Source organism: Prionailurus viverrinus, chromosome B2 (assembly GCF_022837055.1).
Source record: "Prionailurus viverrinus isolate Anna chromosome B2, UM_Priviv_1.0, whole genome shotgun sequence".
NCBI lineage: Eukaryota > Metazoa > Chordata > Mammalia > Carnivora > Felidae > Prionailurus > Prionailurus viverrinus.
In genome coordinates, this window is record NC_062565.1 from 115,174,298 (window position 1) to 115,196,121 (window position 21,824).

A 21,824-nucleotide genomic window follows, 5' to 3' on the forward strand; every position below is an offset into this window, starting at 1 on the left:
AACAGTGATGCATCATGAGTCCTTTTGATGTCAGGACGTTTTGATGTAAAGTTAAATTGTATTACTGTGTAAACTAAACAGTACTACTTACTAGTTCGGAAATCCCAGGGCATACAAATGCATGGCCAATTTTGTAGAGTCAGTAGACTTTCCACGTGATGGCTATGGTTGTTTAGTAGATCATGTAAAATAGAAACTACTAAAATATGCAGTAAGGCTCCAAAATTTGTAGGGTGGTAAGGTGGGGAGCATTTTTTTTTTAAAGAGCCATAGAAAAAAAAGCCATTCCCCAAATTTTATTTTTTTATTTAAAAAAAAAATTTAACGTTTATTTATTATTGAGAGACAGATCGTGAACAGGGGAGGGGCAGAGAGAGAGGGAGGCACAGAATCAGAAGCAGGCTCCAGGCTCTAAGCTGTCAGCACAGAGCCTGACGCAGGGCTTGAACTCAAAGATCATGACCTGAGCCAAAGTCGGACGCTTAACCGAGTGAGCCACCCAGGTGCCCCAATTCCCCAAATTTTTAAAGTTTATTTATTTTGAGAGAGGGAGAGAGAATCCCAAGCAGGCTCTTTGTGGACAGCAGGCTCAACCTCAAGAACTATGAGATCATAGCCTGAGCTGAAATCCAGAGTTGGGTGCTCAACCGACTGAGCTACCCAGGCATTCCTCCAGTTATTTTTAAACATTCTTTTATTTTTTAAGTAATCTCTATATCCAACATGGGGCTCAAACTCACAACTCCAAGATCAAGAGTCACATGCTTCACTAACAGAGCCAGCCAAGCACCTCTCCCCAATTCTTTACCTATTACCACTGATTAAGGCAGAAGAAAATGATCATACCTTTTCTTATCTTGTTCCCTGACCCCTCTTCCACTTTTGTTCTTTAGTGCAAATTTCACTTTTATTTTTGTAAATTATTTCCAGATAAGACTGAACAGACACCATGAAAAATAACCCAGGAATAGGTTCTGTGGAGAGGTTTTTCCTCTCAAAATCTGGTCTTTTGTTACAGGCTAAGAACTACTATGGAATTGATAATTTTTAAGCCAAAAGTGTTGTATATTTTAACCAAATGTTCTACATTACTTGATAATTACCCAAATATACTGAAAACTAGGTCAATGAGTTCAGATATTAAAAAATTATTAAATCAAATACTAAGTGTAGCCTTCGAAGTAATTCTGGTATTCCTAGTTAATATTTAACTTTATAATTATTAATTTATTGGAGTTTTTCTTGTAGTACGTCATTTTAAAAAATTATTTATCAAATTTTTGTCTCCTAGCAATAGCCTCTTTATTTGCAGGTCCCCCCCAAACTGTTCCTAAAAGGTCTCTTTCATTCTGTAATGCGTCCTCAAAACAAAGCTCTTTACCTGAAGCAACAGATTTTTTCAAAGCTCTAATTACTTCTGGTGGCCCTTTGATAAACTGCTTTAGCCACTCTTGTGCCTCTTCTAGACATTCAGTTTCATCTGAAGACTGCAAGACCTTGTCAACCATTCCTATGTTTAAAGCTTCTTTTGAATCCAGTTTGAGGGCCCCACTTAATACTTTGAGAGCTTGTCTACTGCCAATTATTTCAACTAGTCGGGTAGCACCGCCCCAGCTTGGTATTATACCCATCTCTTTGTGGACAAATCTTATCTCACTCTCTGGCGTCATTAATCTGCAAAAGAAAAAAGAAAAAACTTAATTGTAACTAAGTATATGTAACTGTAAGTATATGTGCTTTACTCAAAGTATTATTCATTATCTGATCTGAAATGTCCATGGATCTTTATAGGTCGGTAGATCTGTTATATTAAAAACTAAAAGTTCAAACTATCTGGATAAGTATACAGTTCAATTTACTACATAGTACTGAATATTTCCCTTTGAAAATAGTATCAGCAGTTTCACTGTGCTTGCTTATCCTTTACTTTGCAAAATAAGAATTTAGTTTTTATTTCTAAAAGCCCAGATTATCTTTTAAAAGTGAATAGTGGCCTAATGAGAAAACCTGGATTAAGTAAAAATACTGGAGTAGGAAATGTCAGGGTCATACCATGGGAAAAAGAAAAAAAAAAAAAGGTGCATAATAAAAGTAAGGTCAGTAGTTGTCAGGAAAACATTGGTTCTTAACCCAGCATCTGTATACAGCCTTTGAGCAAGTATTTACTAAGCACCACCTATGCCAGATTGTCTAGGTGTGGGAATACAACAATGACCAAAATAAAACCCTGTGCTGAGTTTACATTCCTGTTAGGAGAGAAAGATACTGAACGATATAGAACCAGTGGGGATAAGTGCTATAAGGAAAAAATGGGGCAAGGGACTACACAATGAGGATATGGATGGAAAAAGCATATGAGGTACAGTAATAGCCATTTTACAGAGGGAAACTGAAGCCACCTAGAGATGAAATAAATAGCTCACTCAAGGCCATGCCACTGTAACAGCCAAAATTTAAACACAGGAAGGTTAGCTCACTATGTGTGCTCTTAACCTCACAGTACACAGGGAAGCGAGACTAGGATGGAAACAGATGCCATTAAGAAAGCTGACAGTGGCTTGGGTTGAGTAGTGATTTCCTATAGCAGGGATGCATTTTCCCCAAATGGGGTTTTTATGAATTGGGTGATTAAGAAACAAAGTGGAACAAGAAAGGGAAGTATTAACACAAATCAGTGGACACAGTAAAAGGCTTCATGTTTGCCAATTAAATATGTGTACATTAGCAGAATACACAAAGCTATACTACATAGGGAATGCTGTATGTGAGTTTTATTTTGACTGCATACTTCAATGAGCTTTCACTGTTAAAACCTCTAATTTGGAACAAAGATCATGTCTGAATTGTAATTTTTTAAGAAAAATTATTGCTTTCAAACTACTCCCTACATAAAAGAAGACCTTACATTAGTTCTGCTTTCCAAAGTGTAAATGCTCAGCTGCAGGTGTTCTGGTTCTATTAGCACCAAGAACAACAGACTCTTAGTCTTTGACTCTTTCATCAGGAAAAATATTCCAGTAAATTCTCACAAAAGCCTATTTAGTAACCCACTGGGAAAGAGAACTTTCTCTTCACAGCTGTGAATTCCTACAAGGGAAAATCTGCCTCAATTATGAACAATTGCTTTTAGAGGCAAACAGCCCTGAAAATAGTTTTCAATGAATTTAAATGGGAAGAAGGAACAAATCTCCTAAGAATCTGAATCTAACCCCAAAACTGAGAGTACTTGCCTTGTTGTAATAAACAGAAAACAATGTCAAAAATTAAAATGGAATAGAAATCATAGGAATAATGTCTAATAGTCTTAGAGATAGGAATGCTGTTAATCCTGAACACAACTCGGGGCACTTGGATGGCTCAGTCGGTTGGGCATCTGACTTCAGCTCAGGTTATGATCTCACAGCTTGTGAGTTCGAGCCCCTCATCGGGCTCTGTGCTGACAGCCTGCAGCCTGCTTTGGATCCTGTGTCTCCTTCTCTCTGCCCCTCCCCCGCTTATGCTCTCTTTCCTTCAAAAACAAACATTAAATTTAAAAAAAAATTTTTTTTTTTAATTTTTTTTTTCCCAACGTTTATTTATTTTTGGGACAGAGAGAGAGCACGAACGGGGGAGGCGCAGAGAGAGAGGGAGACACAGAATCGGAAACAGGCTCCAGGCTCCGAGCCATCAGCCCAGAGCCTGACGCGGGGCTCGAACTCACGGACCACGAGATCGTGACCTGGCTGAAGTCGGACGCTTAACCGACTGCGCCACCCAGGCGCCCCAAAATTTTTTTAAAAAATATTGAACACAACTCGATAAAACTTTTCACAGCATAAATTGAGTACGTCATGGTTCTAAATTATATCCTAGAATTGACACGGATGTTGGCTCAACTGTGCCTACAATACAGAAAAGGATTATGTCGGAAATAAATTCATTTAGATTCAGCTGAACATATAAAAGTTGGTGAAAGCCTGAATGTTAGGAAAATGTAGATGAGTTTATGACAATAAAAGTTATTATCTATGTAAGCTTGCTTATATTTGGAATTCTCTGCTTCTAAAGAAGAATCCAACTTTATACCATGTATTTTTTTTTCCTTTGCCGTACCTTACAAGGTGAGGTATGACATTTTGAATCATATTTTACAACTCTTTTTTTTAATTTTTTTTCAACGTTTTTTATTTATTTTTGGGGCAGAGAGAGACAGAGCATGAACGGGGGAGGGGCAGAGAGAGAGGGAGACACAGAATCGGAAACAGGCTCCAGGCTCTGAGCCATCAGCCCAGAGCCTGACGCGGGGCTCGAACTCACGGACCGCGAGATCGTGACCTGGCTGAAGTCGGACGCTTAACCGACTGCGCCACCCAGGCGCCCCTTATTTTACAACTCTTAACAAATCTTGAGGTAATCTTTGTAAAACCTACCTGTTGTGATCAAACTCTGACATCCACTTAAAAAAAATTTTTTTTAATGGTTATTTTTTGAGAGAGACACAGTGTGAAAGGGGTAGGGGCAGAAAGCAGGAGACACAGAATCCGAAAATAGGCTCCAGCCTCTGAGCTGTCAGCACAGAGGCTGAGGCAGGGCTCAAACTCACAAACCATGAGATAATGACCTGAGCCAAAGTCGGAGGCTTAACCGACTAAGCCACCCAGGCGCCCCAATATCCATTTTTTACATATGCCTAGGATGTGTTTGTGTACTGATATACATTTGAAGTTTATTTATTTAGAGAAAGCACAAGAGCATGTGCAAGCAGGGTAGGGACGGAGAGAGAGAGGGAGAGAGAGAATTTCAAGCGGGCTTTAACAGCACAGAACCCAAGGTGTGGCTTGAACTCATGAGCAGTAGGATCATGACCAGAGCAGAGATCAAGAGTTGGATGCTTAACCAACTGAGCCACCCAGGTGCCCCAACATTTAATATACATTAGTAAATACTACCAAAAAAACTATCGGCAAAAGAACACAAGGTAGTTTAACAGAAAGAGAAATACGGAACATTCAGATGATAACCTACACAAGACCATTAATCCAAAAATTAACGTTTAAACATAAAACTTTAAATGTTGATAACCATAACCTACAAAGAAAATGTCCAATCAACAAGATATATCCAAAAATAGAAACAGCTTCCTAATCAACCTTACAGGATTATACACTAATTACTTCTAGAATGTAGATGCAGTTATTCCATCTGTTAATGTAATTTACTGCAGGGAATAATCTACATGGAAAACTGGAAGACCTAAATCTTAAAATTCTGATGAATTACAGCAGACTCAATTTATAAAATGACATTAAACTCCTTTATTTTGACAAAAGAATTAAAAATATCTTCTATTAGTATAATTATTATTGTCAATGTTCAAAATCTCCTGTGACACCTCAGACAGGAGATGAGGAAATTAATCAAATGTAGATACACTCCTCATTACTGTATGGCTGCAACAGTAAACTACCCGTAACGAGAAAAACTAACACCGGTGGCAGGTGTTACAAAGTCAGTCTTAACACCTGAAAGGACTGTTCAATGTGCTAGTACTTTCTAATAAGTTGACTGTTAAGTTCCAGGCCTTTGAACAAATGTATTCAAGAAAAACAATTTTAAAACAATTAAATTTTTCTTAAGTTTTTTAGTAAAAGCTATACATTTTAAGAACTGTTTGTTTCTAAATAACGGTACTTTTAGTGAACTCTGCAATAAAGAATTGAGAAACAAATAATTGTGTTGGGAGACAATTAGGCTTTGATGTGAAGTGCATAGACTTGAGCCAGACTGCAGGCTTTCCCAATAGACTGGTTGCATACTACACCCTGTAAAATACAGCACAGAAGAAGTCACAGTATAAAAAGGATGAGGAAGATTAAATTACTTAAAATCCCTGGGCTTTGGTATGCTTGTTTATAAAATAGATATGATAATAGTACTTATGCCATAGAATTATTATGAATATTAAGTTAATATACGAAACGTGTTTACAATATGTATGCCACAATTCATTTAAATAAAGTCCTAGAGGAGTGACTGTGTTTGTGATTTTTTTTTAAGTTTATCCATTTTTTGAGAGAGAGCACACGAGCGGGGGGGGGGGGGGGGGGTCGGGGAAGGGCAGAGAGAAGAGAGAAAGAGAGAGAAAGGCTTGATCCCACAAACCATGAGATCATGACCTGAGCCAAAATCAAGAGTCAGAAGCTCAATCAACTGAACCACCCAGGCACCCATATTTGTTTAAAAAAAAAAAAAAAAGTGTGACATCGGCCTCAGCCACATCCATAGTAGAGAACAGTATTATTTATACTTCAGAATATAAATGTTGTTTATATTTTGTAGCCTCACAGTGCCTGACATATATTAAACTCTATGTGTACTAGCTTTTATTACGTTGGTTGCATTGATAGGTCACTACAAATGACAGTAGTGTTTCTGCTAGTAAAGTAGTATCATGTTTCCTGGATGAAAATGACTTGACCCTTAAAGTACTGAAAGTAAAAGAACTATACTTATACCATGAAGCCCAGCAAATGATGGTATACTATCCTTCCTCAAATCTGTTAACAAGACTACAAAATATATACAATTATTTTTTTTTTTAAATTTTTTTTTTTTCAACGTTTATTTATTTTTGGGACAGAGAGAGACAGAGCATGAACGGGGGAGGGGCAGAGAGAGAGGGAGACACAGAATCAGAAACAGGCTCCAAGCCATCAGCCCAGAGCCTGACGCGGGGCTCGAACTCACGGACCGCGAGATCGTGACCTGGCTGAAGTCGGACGCTTAACCGACTGCGCCACCCAGGCGCCCCAATATATACAATTATTTTAAAGGTTTTATTTTTTTAAGTAATCTCTACACCCAATGTGGTGCTCCAACTCACAACCCCAAGATCAAGAGTCACACACTCCCACTGACCAAGCCAGCCAGGTGCCCCTATATTACAATTTTTATTTCCAGATAAAGGTAGAATAACTGTGTTCTACTATAGATAAGGCTGAAGCAAAAGACTCTAAGTTGATTTTTTTTTTAAATAGACATATATCTAAGATTAGCTTAAGGAATACTGTGTAATATAAGTAAAAGCATAAATATTTTAAAGTTTTAAAGAAAACATTCATATTACAAACTAACATGATGTCATAAATTTAAAGTTTGGAATCATCAATTTAAATAAACTTTGGTCTAGTACCATAAACTGCTAGTCCTTTGACAGTGCATATTAAGAGCCAAAGCCAATAAAGCAAATTGTGGTGACATGTGGAAATGTGGTATGTAAAACGTATATAATTAGCAACAGCACCTCTGATCACAATACTTTAAAGTCCAGGCTTGACCATAAGCACTTGTTTGCACATGTACTTATCTTCCTGGCACCTTCTCCCTCCTACTTTCTACCTGATCTCACATCTCTTGACATATTATGGAAAAGAGAAGGCAAGAACCCAAAGATTCTCCCCTATTGTCGGGATTCCTACCGTCGGGTGACTGGCCTCATGAGGCTCCATTTATTTTATGCAGAGACAGCCTGAATAAGAAAGTATATGGTTGAATGTGTGAATTTCTGTATTCATGTGTGTGAAAATATTTTGGGACATCAACTCTGATTTTAATATTCAGTCAGTAATCTTAGCCTGCTCAGAGGTGAATTTTCTTGATATTACAGGATCTAAAGAATTTCCATATAATAATGTTGGTAACTACAAAACAAGCTAACACAGGCAATGTGACTGCTTCCGGAGGTAGACATCTCAAATTCAGAGAACAGGCACTGCCACATCAAAAATGGAGTTTGCTTTGTAATTATTCTGAGATCTGGGATATTGCGTGTGTGTGTGTGTGTCTATGTGTGCGTGCACACAAGCATGCACATTTGTCTCTTTGCAAGTGGGTGCATGTTATGTATAAATATTTTGCGTTTTATTTAAGAAAAGAGTTACTACCTACCTAGCTCCCTTGGGACAAGCATGCTGACAGCTCCCTTTCTTTGTAATACACCTTGAACTAATGGGTAGCAGCTAGAAATGCTAATACTTTGGGTTAAGGTTTATTTACATTCATGAAAACAATGTTAAAGAATGGAAACAAGTTAGGCAGACTCTAAACTGCATAGGTGAGAATTTTATTTCACTAGGGAGATAAAGGAATAAAAATGTTTTTCATTCTGTATAAACAGCTAAATCTTTGATCTTCCAAAGAAAACCAGGAAAAGAAAATGCAGACAATTCACACATACACACACACACACACCAGTGAATGTGAAAATTTATGTATTACCAAAACCTTTAAAATTGCAAATTCAAATAAAATTTAATTTTTGATTATCAAAATTAGAAAAGCTGTTTTAAAAGATTATATTCATGGGGCACCTGGGTGGCTCAGTCAGATAAGCATCTGACTTAGGATTTCAGCTCAGGTCATGATCTCATGGGATCAAGCTCTGCATCATACTCTGCACTGACAACGTGGAGTCTGCTTAGGATTCTCTCTCTCCCTCTCTCTTTGCCCTCCCCTCCTCACTCTCTCTCAAAATAAATAAATAAACTTAAAAAAAATTTATGAAAAATTAAAGATTATACTCCTATAAGACAGGATGCTCTCAAACAGACACACATATACAGCTGGTATTAATATAAATTGGCAGAATCTTTCCTGAAGGATAACCTGGCACTTTGGATGAAAAAGTTAGAACATCTTCATATCCTTTGATTAAGTACTTGAACTATTTGCAGGATTTATTCTAAGGAAATAATCTGAAATGTGGAAAAGCATTATTTATAAGGTAATTATCATATCATTAATCATAATGGAGAAAAGTTAGAAACAACCAAAGCAGAATATTTTAGTACATCCATATTGATGGAATATTTTATACTTATTAAATTCATGTTTTCAAGCATATTTAATTTAATCATACAGGAACACTACCATTTTATAAACTATATACCATGTGATCCTAATTTTTTTAATAGAAAATTAATGTCTATTTTAAAAAGACATGAAGAAATCACAGCACAGCATTAATGCTAGTTACCTTTGGATGATAACAACTTTAATTTTTTACTCTACACATTACTATATTTTAAAGATAATCTAGAATCTTGTTATTCAACGTGTGGTTGTTGGGCCAGCAACATCAGCATCATCTCAAGGCTTAACCTCAGATCTATGAAAACAGAACTGTGTAGTTTAGTAAAATCCCCAGGTGATTCATATTTACTAGAATGAGCACATATCCTGTTATAAACAGAAAGCACATTTTTAAAATATCATCACCTGTATTATTTACTATTGATACCATAACACAAATTCAGTGGCTTAACACTAATTACCTCAATTCTATAGGTCAGAAGTCTGGGTAACCATGGCTCAACGAGGATCCACTGCTTAGTCTCACAAGGCTGAATCAACATGTAGGCAAGACTTGCTTTCCTTTCTGGTGTCTCTAGACACTAATATACTTCCAAACTTTGTCAGACTGTTGGCCAAATTAAGTTCCATGCAATTTTAGAACTAAGGTCCCTATTTCTGTGCTGGTTTTCAGTTGGGGAATTGTTATCTTCTAAACACAACCTGCATTTCCTTGGTTTGAGGTCCCCTTTCTCCATCTTCAAAGACTTTTCATGCCTCTCATCTCTCTGACTTTCCATTCTGCCTCATGTCTTTATTTTTTAAAGGCTCTTATGATTACATTGGGTCCACCCAGATAATCCAGAATAATCTCCTTGTTTTAGAGTCCAGAACCTTAATCACAGCCACAAGTTCTCTTCTGTCAAATGTTAATACATGAACAACATGGGTGTTAGGGGTGCTGACTCCACACAGTCAAAACTCTATGTATAACTTTTGACTCCCCCAAAACTTAACTCCTAATAGTCTACTGTTGACCAAAAAGCCTTACCTATGACATAGTCAATTAACAAATATTTTGTATATGTATTATATATTTTCACAATAAAGTAAGCTAGAGAAAAGAAAATATTAAGAAAACCATAAGGAAGCGTACATACATTTACAGTACTGTGAAAAATCCAGGTATAAGTAGACCCATGTAATACAAACCCATGTTGTTCAAGGATCAACGTGTAACAAATTCTGAGGAAGAACAAAATGTGGGCAGACATCCTGTGGGGGGAGGTGCTGCTATTCTGTCCACTACATCACCTAAATGCATAATAGAAGTACTTAGCCTGACTTTCCTTTCATTCCACTGTGCTATTAATTTTCCAGCCCTCACACATTTTTCTTACAGCCCTGCAACAGGTGGCTCCCACCACCATCACCCACTTCTCACCTTTCACCTTCTTTTGCTAACTATCCAAGGATTCTTTTTGTTCCATTGTTCTAGTTGTTAGTGAGTAAAGACTCTATGGGGAAAACAGTCTCCATTAGGAAGAAAAAATAAGGGGTCCCTAGGTGGCTCAGTTGGTTAAACGTCTGACTTCAGCTAGGTCATGACCTTGCAGTTCATGAGTTCGAGCCCCGCAACGGGCTGTGCTGATAGCTCAGAGCCTGGAGCCTGCTCTGGATTCTGTGTCTCTTTTGCTCTCTCTCTTCCCCTCCCCCCCCCTCGCTTGCTCGCTCTTTCTCTCTCAAAAATAAATAAATGTTAAATTCTTCTTTAAAAAAGGAAGAAAAAATGAGGATTTGCTGGAACTATAGCATTACTACTTTTAGGTGAATGTTAAAAGGACTCTAATACCTGTTAAGGAATCCAGATTTCAGAAATGAAGACACTACACCTACAAAGTTCCAGAACCCCAAACAAGACTTTTTTCTCCAATATTAACTTAGTGAAACCAGAATATAAAGGCATGATTGGTTCTCTGCTATCACTTTAAAGAACAACATGTTACAGAAATCTAATTAAGGCCTGACTGAATGTGGGGGAAAAAAGGTATATATCACAGTTAATGCAATATTAATTCCTGTACTCTGTTAAGAACTTTTTCTAATTACAAAATATTTCAAATACACAGAAAATAACACACTCATGTACCCACCACCCAGATTTTAAGGATGTTAACATTTTGCCACACTTATTTCTGAACTCTGTTCTCATCCCTTTGCCTTCTCTTCCTGACTTCTTTCTGTCTCCAGCAGCAGCTAATATCCTGAAATTGGTGAGAATCATTTCCATGCACAATTTAACTTTTTTTTGAGAGAGAGAAAGTGGGCATGTGAGGGAGAGGAGCAGAGAGAGTGGGAGAGAGAGAATCTCAAGCAGGCTCCACACTGTGCAGAGCCCAACATGGGAGCTTGAACCCACAAACCATGAGATCATGACCTAGCTGAAACCAAGAGTCAGCACTTGACCAACTGAGCCACCCAGGTGCCCCACAATTTAAATTTTAATAAATACTCTATATATTAATCAAATAGTAAACTTCTGCATGAAGTAATATTTCCATTTTATGTCTAGTATCTCAAAATACAGTGCACCCTGACTACCCAACACTGGTCTTAAATTGGTCAATATCACTTTGGCAGGTAATTTCTATATTGAAAATGAATTCATCAGACTATCACATTGTGATTACATGAACCATTAAGATATTTCAATTAACTCTGTCTACTCTGATTTCTCCCTTCCATTTGATGAAGGATCTTTAGGACTGTTTCCTATTTTTAGCTATTATGAATGGTACTGCTATGAACATTCTAGTATGTGTCTGTAGATAAACAACTGTAGGCATTTCTACTGCATTTATACTACATTAGTTATCTATTGCAGTTCTGTAGGTTAAAGTCCAACAAGACTCACCAGTTTAACATCAAGATTTCAGCAGGACTACATTCCTTTTGGAGGCTCTAGGGGACAGTCCATTTCCTTGCCTTTTCTAGTTTCTAGAGCCTGATCACAATTCTTGGCTCATGGCCATCCTCCTCCATCTTCAAAGGTGCCCTGATGGGTTAAACCCTTCTCACACTGCATCAACTCTGATCTTGCTTCTGTCAGTAAACCTCCTTTTCTGACTTGGAACTTTTCAGCTTCCCTCTAGCATTTTTAGGAACTTTGTGGTTACACTGGGCCCAGTCCCCCAGGATAATCCCCCTATTTTAAGGTCAGCTGAGTATCAACCTTAAGTCCATAATCCATCAGCAACTTAATTCCCCCTTGACATATAATGTAATATAATCACAGGTTCCAAGGGTTAGGATATAGACATTTAGGGAAGGCCATAATTTCTATCAACCACATATACACAGAAATAGAATTACTGTGACATAGGGTATGTGACATTCAACTTTAGTAGATACTGGGCATTTTCCATTGTACCAACTTACACTCCCATCAGTAGTTTCTGAGAGTTGCAAATGATATATTCCATCTTTTTCATTTTAGTTTTTCTTATGGGAACACAGTGAAAAGTAGTGATTCTAATTCAGTTCTTTAATGGCTAATGAAGTTCAGTGCTTTTTAACCTATTTTTTTTTTTTTTTTGGCTATTCAGATATCCTCTGAAAAGTCAGTTCAAGTTTTCTGTCCATTTATTTTAACTGGGTTGTCTTTTTTTTTTTTAATGTTTATTTATATTTGAAGGGGTGGGAGAGAGAAGACGGAGAGACAGAGACAGAATCTGAAGCAGGCTACAGGCTCTGAGCTGTCAGCACAGAGCCAGACGTGAGGCTTGAACTCACAGCTGTGAGATTATGACCCGAGCTGAATGAAGTAGGACGCTTAACAGACTGAACCCAGGTGCCCCTGGATTGTCTCTCTTATTGCTTTGAAGGGGTTCTTTACATATTCTAGCTATGTCTTTTGTAAGATATAAATATTGAGATAATCTCTCACTCTGCAGGTTGCATTTTCATCCTCTTCGATATGTTTTTGATAGAAGTTATGTTTTTGATTAACTTTAATACAGTCTAATTCATCAATCTTTTTCTTTATGGTTAGTGATTATTGTGTCCTGTTTTAGAAATCTTTGACTACTTCAAGACCAGATATTCTCCTGTATTCTTTCAAATAGCTTCACCGTTTTACCTTTCACTTTTCTACCTGCAATTCATCTTGAATTGATTGTACACATATATATACACTCACTAAAGAGACCATTCCTTCCTTTTTTGTAATTTTTTTAATTTTTTTTTTTTGAGACCATTCTTTCCTAACGCACTAAAAGTGTAACATTCCTCTTTGATTAAATAACCATATATTTTGGATCTGTTTCTGAACTCTACTGGTCAATTTTTCTACCCTTGTATGTACAAATAGCAGACTGTTTAAATTACTTTAGTTTCATAACAGGTAGTTTAAACTTTGCTCTCGGGTATTTTAAACCTTCCAACTTTGTTCTTCATGACCACTTTAGTTCTTCTTTGTACTCTGCATTTCCATATGAATTTTAGAGGCTGTCAATTCACATACACACACACACACTCTCTCTCTCTCTCTCTCTCTCTCTCACTCACACACCAATTTGCTGGAATTTTTACTGGAACTACATTGATTATGTGGATTATTTTGGCAGAGAACTGAATCTTTACAACATTGAGTCTTTTATTCCATGGACATGGTATATTTCTATTTCACCATTTAGGTCTTAATTTCTCTCAGTAATGTTTTCTAGCTCTCAATGCAGAATTCTGACATACCTTTTGTTTTGATTTGTTCCTAGGCGTTAGGTTTTTTTTTTCCTAATGCTACTTTGAATGGTATTATTTTTAAAATTTTGTTGTTTATTTGTTTGCTACTTGGCATATAGAAATTCTTTGATTTTTATTGACCTTGAAGCCAACAAACTTACAAAACTGACTAATTCTAATACATTAGCTATATATTCATTTGGATCACAATGATGTCATATGTGAATAAGATTTTATTTCTTATAATCCAATCCTTACAACTTCTTTAATTTGCCTTAGTGAAATGTCTAGGATACCTAGTATAATGATGACCAGAAGTGGTGACAGTACTGTCCTTGTTTCTGATGTCAGAGGGAAAGCTTTCAATATTTTATCATTATGAGATGTTTGCTGTAGGATTTTTATAAATGTCCTTTATTAGACTAAGAAAGTTCCTACTTAGGGTGCTAAGAGTTTCTATCATGAACAGATATTGAAATCTGTGAAATGCTTTTTCTGCATCTGTCAGATTGTAATGATCTGTGTCCCTTTGTTGTTGTTGTTGTTAATATGGCATATTAAACCAACCTTGCATTTTGGGAATAAACCCCTTGTAGTCATGATGCATTATCATTTTTATCATTTGAGTAAATTTTTTAATATTCTGTTTGGGATTTTTACATTTATGTTTATGAGATTGACCTATAATTTGCTTTCTTATAATGTCATTTCTAGGTTTTGGAATAAATATTACACTCATTAAAAGAGATAGGAATTATAACTTCTTCTTTTCAGTGAAAGAATGTATGTAATATTGATGTTATTTCTTTCCTAAATGTTTGGAAAACTCTACTGATAAATCTGCTAAGTTTTAAAAACTAAAATTTCAGGAGTTGGTCTGGAAGATAAATGGCTGCCAAGTGATTCCTAATCTCTCCACACATCCTCTCCCAAATTACAAAATTAGCAAGGAGTGAAAGAAAACCATGCCAACAGGATTACTCAGAGACAGAGAATACTACATCTTTGATATTATCAGGTACGGAAATAAACACCAAATTACAAAAACGATTTCCTGCTGCCATTGAAAGCCGATGGGCACAAAGTGATAAAGAGGGGGCTTAAGAAATCCATGTAAAACAGGAGAGGGACATGGAAGACTTTGAGGAAGTACAGTCAAAATCACCCCCAGAATGAGAAAATCTAACACTATGTTCTAAAATACTGAGTACAACTTGGGGATTTGGTGGTTCACAGGACTGGCTATAGAAAAGGAATCTGAAAGTGAGAAAGGCTAAAATTGATAGTTTGAATAAGCACAGCTTCCAAAGAAGACCCAGATAAGTAGAGAAGAGGTGAAACCCTCAGAGAAATAAAAGAAAAAAATTAGAGGGAAAAAATAAAGATTCTGTAAAAACAAAAGAGATACAAATCATGCCAACTCCTCTCCCATTTCCACTGTATCACTAATACATCCATTCAAAACTAAACTGTGAGAAGCTGGCACTCTCAAATTAGGGATCCTAGCCACAAATTATTCAGAAATAGAAAATACCAAGCTAATTGTATAAAAAGGTACTGTAAGAATAAAGCAGAACATGTAAATTCAAACATTTCAGCTGATGAAAAGCACCTCCCTCCCTGAGAAAACCCATGAAAGAAAAATGGTCATTCCAAACTGAATTCAGTATCTTCAAGTAGCACAGTTGCATGAAAAAAGGAAATTTAAAAAACAGGACTAGAAATGGACCCACACACATACCAAAAAAAAAAAAAAAAAATAGGGCCTGGGAGATAAAATAAATGAAAGTTGATTGAAGTCAAAAAAGAAATAAAAGACAAGAATAAGCGTGAATAAAAATTTAATACAGGACATTGAAGAAAAACAGGAAAACAACGAAGAGAATGAAATTCATTAAAAAAAGAAAAAGGAGTCAGAGAAATAGGCAAAGAAGACATAATATATGAATAACTGGAAATGAAACAACAAATATTTACCTATTGAAAGGGTTCATTCAATACCTGGGGAAACTGACTATAAAGAATCAATTCTAAGACTTATCCTAATAAAGCACTAGACTTCATAGACAGAGAAAACTCAGAGCCTCCAAGCAAATAACAAAACTAAAGAACTTACAAGAACAAAAGAATCATAATGCCACTAGACTCATTGAAAGCAAAAAAGTACCAAACCCAGATAGTTTCACAGGAAGATTGTACGAAATCTTTACAAACCATGTAGTTCTGATGCCACATATATTGTTTTTGAGATAGAAAATGAAGAAACACCCCAATTCTTTTAATGAAGTATAACACTGATACCTAAATCTGATATATATAGCACAAGAAAATGAAATTAGACCAATATTATTTAGGTATATTGTAGCAGGCAGTCTCTGTGATGATCCCTAATGATCACTGCCCCCCCACCTCGGTGTTTACACCCTTGTGTATGTAATCTTCTCCACTTGACTGGACTGGACCTAGTGACTCTCATCTAATAAACAATACAGTAAAGACATGGGATGTTCCTTTCCAGGATTAGGTTACAAAGACTGTGGGTTTCTATCTTATCTATTCTCTTTCTCTCAGAACCCTCAATTTGGAGGAAACAAACTTCCAGGTTGTAAGTAGCCCCATGGCAAGTCCAGGCAAGCCCAAGAAACTGATATCCCCAGCTAACAGTCAGTGAGGACCTGAGGCCTGCCAATAGCCACTTGAGTAAACTTCAAATCAATCTTCCCTCAGTTGGTTCCTGGGTATCTTGATTATAGCTTCATGAGAGACCCTAAGCCAGAGGCACCCAATCAAGCCACACACACACTCCTGATCCCTAGAAATAATAAATGTTTATGTGTTAAGCTGTAAGTTTTAAGGAGATTTATTACTCAACAATAGATAACAAATACAAATATCAAAGCAAAAATCCTAACTATTATCAAATAGATTTGAACACCATATTAAGAAAATCATACACTCTAAAAGGGGCTTATACTTTAACTGGTTAGAAATCAATTACTATAATTAATCATATTAATAGGTATAAAAAGAACCATTTATCTTCATAGATGCGGAAAAGTCCTTGGATGAAATTCAGTACCTCAAAACTCTTGAAAAACTAAAAACGGAAGGAAAATTCTTCAGCATGAATCTATATACAAATATAAACCTCAATCCTAAAGCTAGCATCTTACTTAAAGGGGATACAATAGAGGTATGTCCACAAAGGTCAGGAACAAAGCAAGGATGGCAAATCTCTCACTACTGTTTAATATTGTACTGTAGGTATTAACCATAACAATAAGAATAAAAAACTATCAGAGAAATAATAATTGGGACAAAGCAAAAGTATCTCTGTAGTACAATTAGAAAATTAAAGAATCAGGGGCGCCTGGGTGGCTCAGTCGGTTGGGTGACTGACTTCACTCAGGTCACGATCGCACAGATTGTGAGTTCGAGCCCCATGTCAGGCTCTTTACTGACAGCTTAGACCCTGGAGCCTGCTTCGGATTCTCTGTCTCCCTCTCTCTCTGCCCCTCTCACATTCTATCTCTCTCCTTCAAAAATAAGCATTAAAAAAAAAAAATAAAATTAAAGAATTGATAAAACCAAGTCAACAGAAAAATTCAGTTTGCAGCATATAAAATTAGCATAAAAATAACCTTCATCCAATAGACAAATAAGAAGTTAGATGACATAAAGGAAGAGAAAACTCAGTTTGCAACGGCAACAAGAGCAAAATACTTTGAAATATACTTACACTTAAATATTTTTAAAATCTATTAAGAAAACTATAAAACTCCCCTAAGAGACATAAAAATGGACTTAAATATTAAGACATCTCCTGTTCTTAGTATGTGTCTCAACATTATCAAGATGTCAGTTCTCTCTAAATTAGTTGATAAATTTAATGTTAGTCGAATAAAAATATCAACACCTGTTTTTATTCTGGAGGTAGACAATTGATAGGACATGTCCAACAGAAAAAATAAACATGCAAGAATAGCAAGGAAAATAATGAAAAAAAAAAAAAACAAAAAAAAAGCTATGAGCAGGGACCAGCCCTGTTATCAGACATTAAAACATATTAAAAATAATTAAACATACTTAAGAATATATAAAAATAGTACATGAATCCTGGTACATGAATAGTCAAACAGACCAATGGAACAGAACAAATCTATTATCAACAGATGCAACTACAAGTGGAAATCTAGTATATGATAATATCTAGTATATAGCATAAGATAAATCCAGTATATAATAAGTATATGATATGACAGTTATATCCACAGAAGGCCTTTTTAAAGAAATAGTATTGAGACAAATGGATAGCTATTTGGAAAAAAAGAGAAAATAAGATTCATTACTCACTCCATAAAAACAAACTAAAAAATGGATTAGATATATAAATATAAAACACAAAACTATACAAGTAATAGAAGAAAACGTGAGTGAATTCTTCTATAGCCTGAACATACAGAAAGGCTTTTTAAAAAGTACTAAATCCAAATGGAATAAAAAGATGGATAAACACGATGACAATAAAAACTTGCATGGCAAAAACAAACAACAAAACATAAGCAAAGTCAAAAGACACAAAGATAAGCTGGACAACTATATAAAAATATATCATCAAAAATAACAAATATCCTTAATATTAAAGAACTTAGGAATGCCTGGGTGGCTCAGCTGGTTAAGTGGCCAACTCTTGGTCTTGGCTCAAGTCATGATCTCACAGTTTGTGAGTTCAAGCCCCAGGTTGGGCTCTGTGCTGATGGTGTGGAGCCTGCTCAGGATTGTCTCTCCCTTTCTCTGTCCCTCCCCAGCTTGCTCTCTCAAAAATAAATAAGTAAACTTAAAAAAAAAAATAAAGAACTTATAAAATTAAGGGAGAAAAAGCCAAATATCCTGTAGAGCAATAAGCAAAACATGAATAATTCACAAAAAAGATATAAAAATGGTTCTTAACCATATGAAAATGTGACCAATTTAAGAGAATTATGCACGTTAAAACTATGCTGAAATACTACCCTCACCCATTAGACTAACAAAAATTCAAAAGCTGTTTAACAGCAGCCTTTGCTGGCAAGGCTAAGTCAAACAGACTATAGAAAATGTAAGGATGGTCTATTCCCTATGGAAGTGAATTTGGCAATATCTAATGAAACTAAACATTCATTTAACCTTTGATTCAGCAGTACTTCTAGAATCTATCCTTAAGATATAACATTAATAACACCTAAAAAATACACACAGTTATTCATTACAACAGAGTACATATTAAAAACATAAAATTCAATCAAGAAGGACAGGAAGAAAAAAAAACACTGAAAACTGAAAACAAAAACTAAATGAACTAACATTTCAAATGAATAACATAACCACACTGAAGAAGGAAAAACATCAGGGAACTAATTTAAGTAACTTCTGAACACAGTGCAGTGCTTTATGTATCTGTGTATCTGTAGTCTAGGGAAAAAAAACAAACACAAAGAGGCAAATCTTGAACTCTTTTAGGTAGTTTCACTTTTCATAGTGGTATAGACACAACAATTCTAAAACTACCTCATATAATAAGATCAAGCAAATGAATAAATATGGTGATGTTACTGGGAGCCAGGGGACCAGTGGTGCAGGAGATACAATATGGAATGGGAGAAGACCAAACTTTGTGAGAACAGACTACACTGGGAGATATCAAGGATAAACTCATGATCTCTAATAAATAAATGGATTAATTAACGTATGTCCTAGCTTTGTTTGCTAAAAAAGTCCACAAACAAAGATGCCAGTAGCAATGAGAACACCAGGCATCTAGATCTTGGTTTTTAAAAATTCTATTCCCTACTTTAAAGAACCAGTGCTGGGACGCTGGGTGGCTCAGTCGGTGATCTCGCAGTCCGTGAGTTCGAGCCCTATATCGGGCTCTGTGCTGAACTCAGAGCCTGCAGCCTGCTTTGGATTCTGTGTCTCCCTCTCTCTCTGCCCCTCCCCTGCTCGCTCGCTCTCTCTCTCTCTCTCTCTCTCTCAGAAATAAACACACACACACAAAAGTACCAATGCTAAAAGTAAGGAAAGAAGGAAGGAGGGGAAAGGAGGGGAGGGAAAGAGGAAGGGAGAAAAGTACTCCTATGAGACATGCCTGAATCTAGGGTCAGGTAGAGGAAGATATAAGATGCCTGTACTCAGAAAGTTAAGGAAGTACTCAAACCAATGAATGAATGAATGAATGAATGAATGATGGAGCACATCAAAAGGATATGTGAGCCAGCTTAAAAAGCTCCCCGCTGGCCAAATCCGGGACAATTTAAGCATCAAAACAATCAAGGACACTAATGAATCATAAACTGCTGAAAATGAGGAAATCTATTATCCCATACTGATGATAAATATACACACACAGACACACAACACACATGTAGAGAATGGGATAAAGGAGAGCTTTTCTTTAGAGTCATGACAACTGATATATACCAAGGGAGTGACAGGGTCAGAAAAATACAAATTAGCAACCATCATAGTAAAGATGGCTTGGGAAAGAGTAATCAGAGAACGCTAAATCTAGTGGAGAAAGTCTGGTGAAAAACACAGTATTAGACTTGTCTTAAAGCATCCCTCAAGGATTACTTATTAGTTTGCAAGGCAGGAAAGAGCCATCTATAGTGGAGAAACCAAACACTTTGGACAGTATGATCAAAGTCAGCATCACTAATGATGGGCAGAAAAACCACTTGTATGCATCTAGATGTGATACCCTGAGAATACAACATCACTTTTGCAGAGATAGTATCCAGGGACACATAACCTGAATCAAATGATGAGAAAATATCAGAAATCCTCAAGATGAAAAAACAATCTATTAAAACAAGAAGCAAAACCTGGCCTGTTTTTTTTAAAATGTCAATGTCGGGGTAAAGGGAAGATGGCGGCGTAGGAGGACGCTGGGCTCACCGCGCGTCCTGCTGATCACTTAGATTCCACCTACACCTGCCTAAATAACCCAGACAACCGCCAGAGGATTAGCAGAACGGAGTCGCCAGACCCAAGCGCAGACGAGAGGCCCACGGAAGAGGGTAGGAAGGGCGGCGAGGCGGTGCGCGCTCCACGGACTGGCGGGAGGGAGCCGGGGCGGAGGGGCGGCTCGCCGGCCAAGCAGAGCCCCCGAGTCTGGCTTGCAAAAGTGGAAGGGCCTGACGGACTGTGTTCCCACAACAAGCGCAACTTAGCGTCTGGGAGGTCATAAGTTAACAGCTCTGCTCGGAGAGCGGGAAGGCTGGAGGACAAAGGGAGGGAGAGCTGCTGAGCCCCCTGACAACAGAGCTCAGTTTGGTGGGGAACAAAGGCGCTCACCAGCACCATCTCCCCCGCCCATCCCCCAGCCAAAATCCCAAAGAGAACCAGTTCCTGCCAGGGAACTTGCTCACTCCGAGAAAACACCCAACTCTGTGCTTCTGCGGAGCCAAACCTCCAGCAGCAGATCTGACTCCCTCCTGCTGCCACAGGGCCCCTCCTGAAGTGGATCACCTAAGGAGAAGCGAGCTAAGCCTGCCCCTCCTGCCCCCGTGCACCTTGCCTACCCACCCCAGCTAATACGCCAGATCCCCAGCATCACAAGCCTGGCAGTGTGCAAGTAGCCCAGACGGGCCACGCCACCCCACAGTGAATCCCGCCCCTAGGAGAGGGGAAGAGAAGGCACACACCAGTCTGACTGTGGCCCCAGCGGTGGGCTGGGGGCAGACATCAGGTCTCACTGCGGCCCCGCCCACCAACTCCAGTTATACACCACAGCACAGGGGAAGTGCCCTGCAGGTCCTCACCACACCAGGGACTATCCAAAATGACCAAACAGAAGAATTCCCCTCAGAAGATGCTCCAGGAAATAACAACAGCTAATGAACTGATCAAAAAGGACTTAAATAATATAACAGAAAGTGAATTTAGAATAATAGTCATAAAACTAATCGCTGGGCTTGAAAACAGTATACAGGACAGCAGAGAATCTCTTGCTACAGAGATCAAGGGACTAAGGAACAGTCACGAGGAGCTGAAAAGCGCTTTAAACGAAATGCAAAACAAAATGGAAACAACGACAGCTCGGATTGAAGAGGCAGAGGAGAGAATAGGTGAACTAGAAGATAAAGTTATGGAAAAAGAGGAAGCTGAGAGAGATAAAAAAATCCAGGAGTATGAGGGGAAAATTAGAGAACTAAGTGATACACTAAAAAGAAATAATATACGCATAATTGGTATCCCAGAGGAGGAAGAGAGAGGGA

The 21,824-nt window shown here is 37.4% G+C and overlaps 1 protein-coding gene across 4 annotated transcripts in view; it reads right to left on the reverse strand.

Moving 5' to 3' along the window:
• Window positions 1–1,237: 1,237 nt before the first annotated feature.
• The window catches only part of ECHDC1 (ethylmalonyl-CoA decarboxylase 1), a 55,243-nt gene continuing 34,656 nt past the window's right edge, over window positions 1,238–21,824 (reverse strand). For all 4 annotated transcript variants that reach the window (XM_047858042.1, XM_047858040.1, XM_047858039.1 and 1 more), the window contains exon 6: window positions 1,238–1,674. In XM_047858042.1, the coding sequence (XP_047713998.1) occupies window positions 1,266–1,674 (409 nt within the window). In that variant the 3' untranslated portion in view covers window positions 1,238–1,265. The remainder of the gene's footprint in view (window positions 1,675–21,824) is intronic.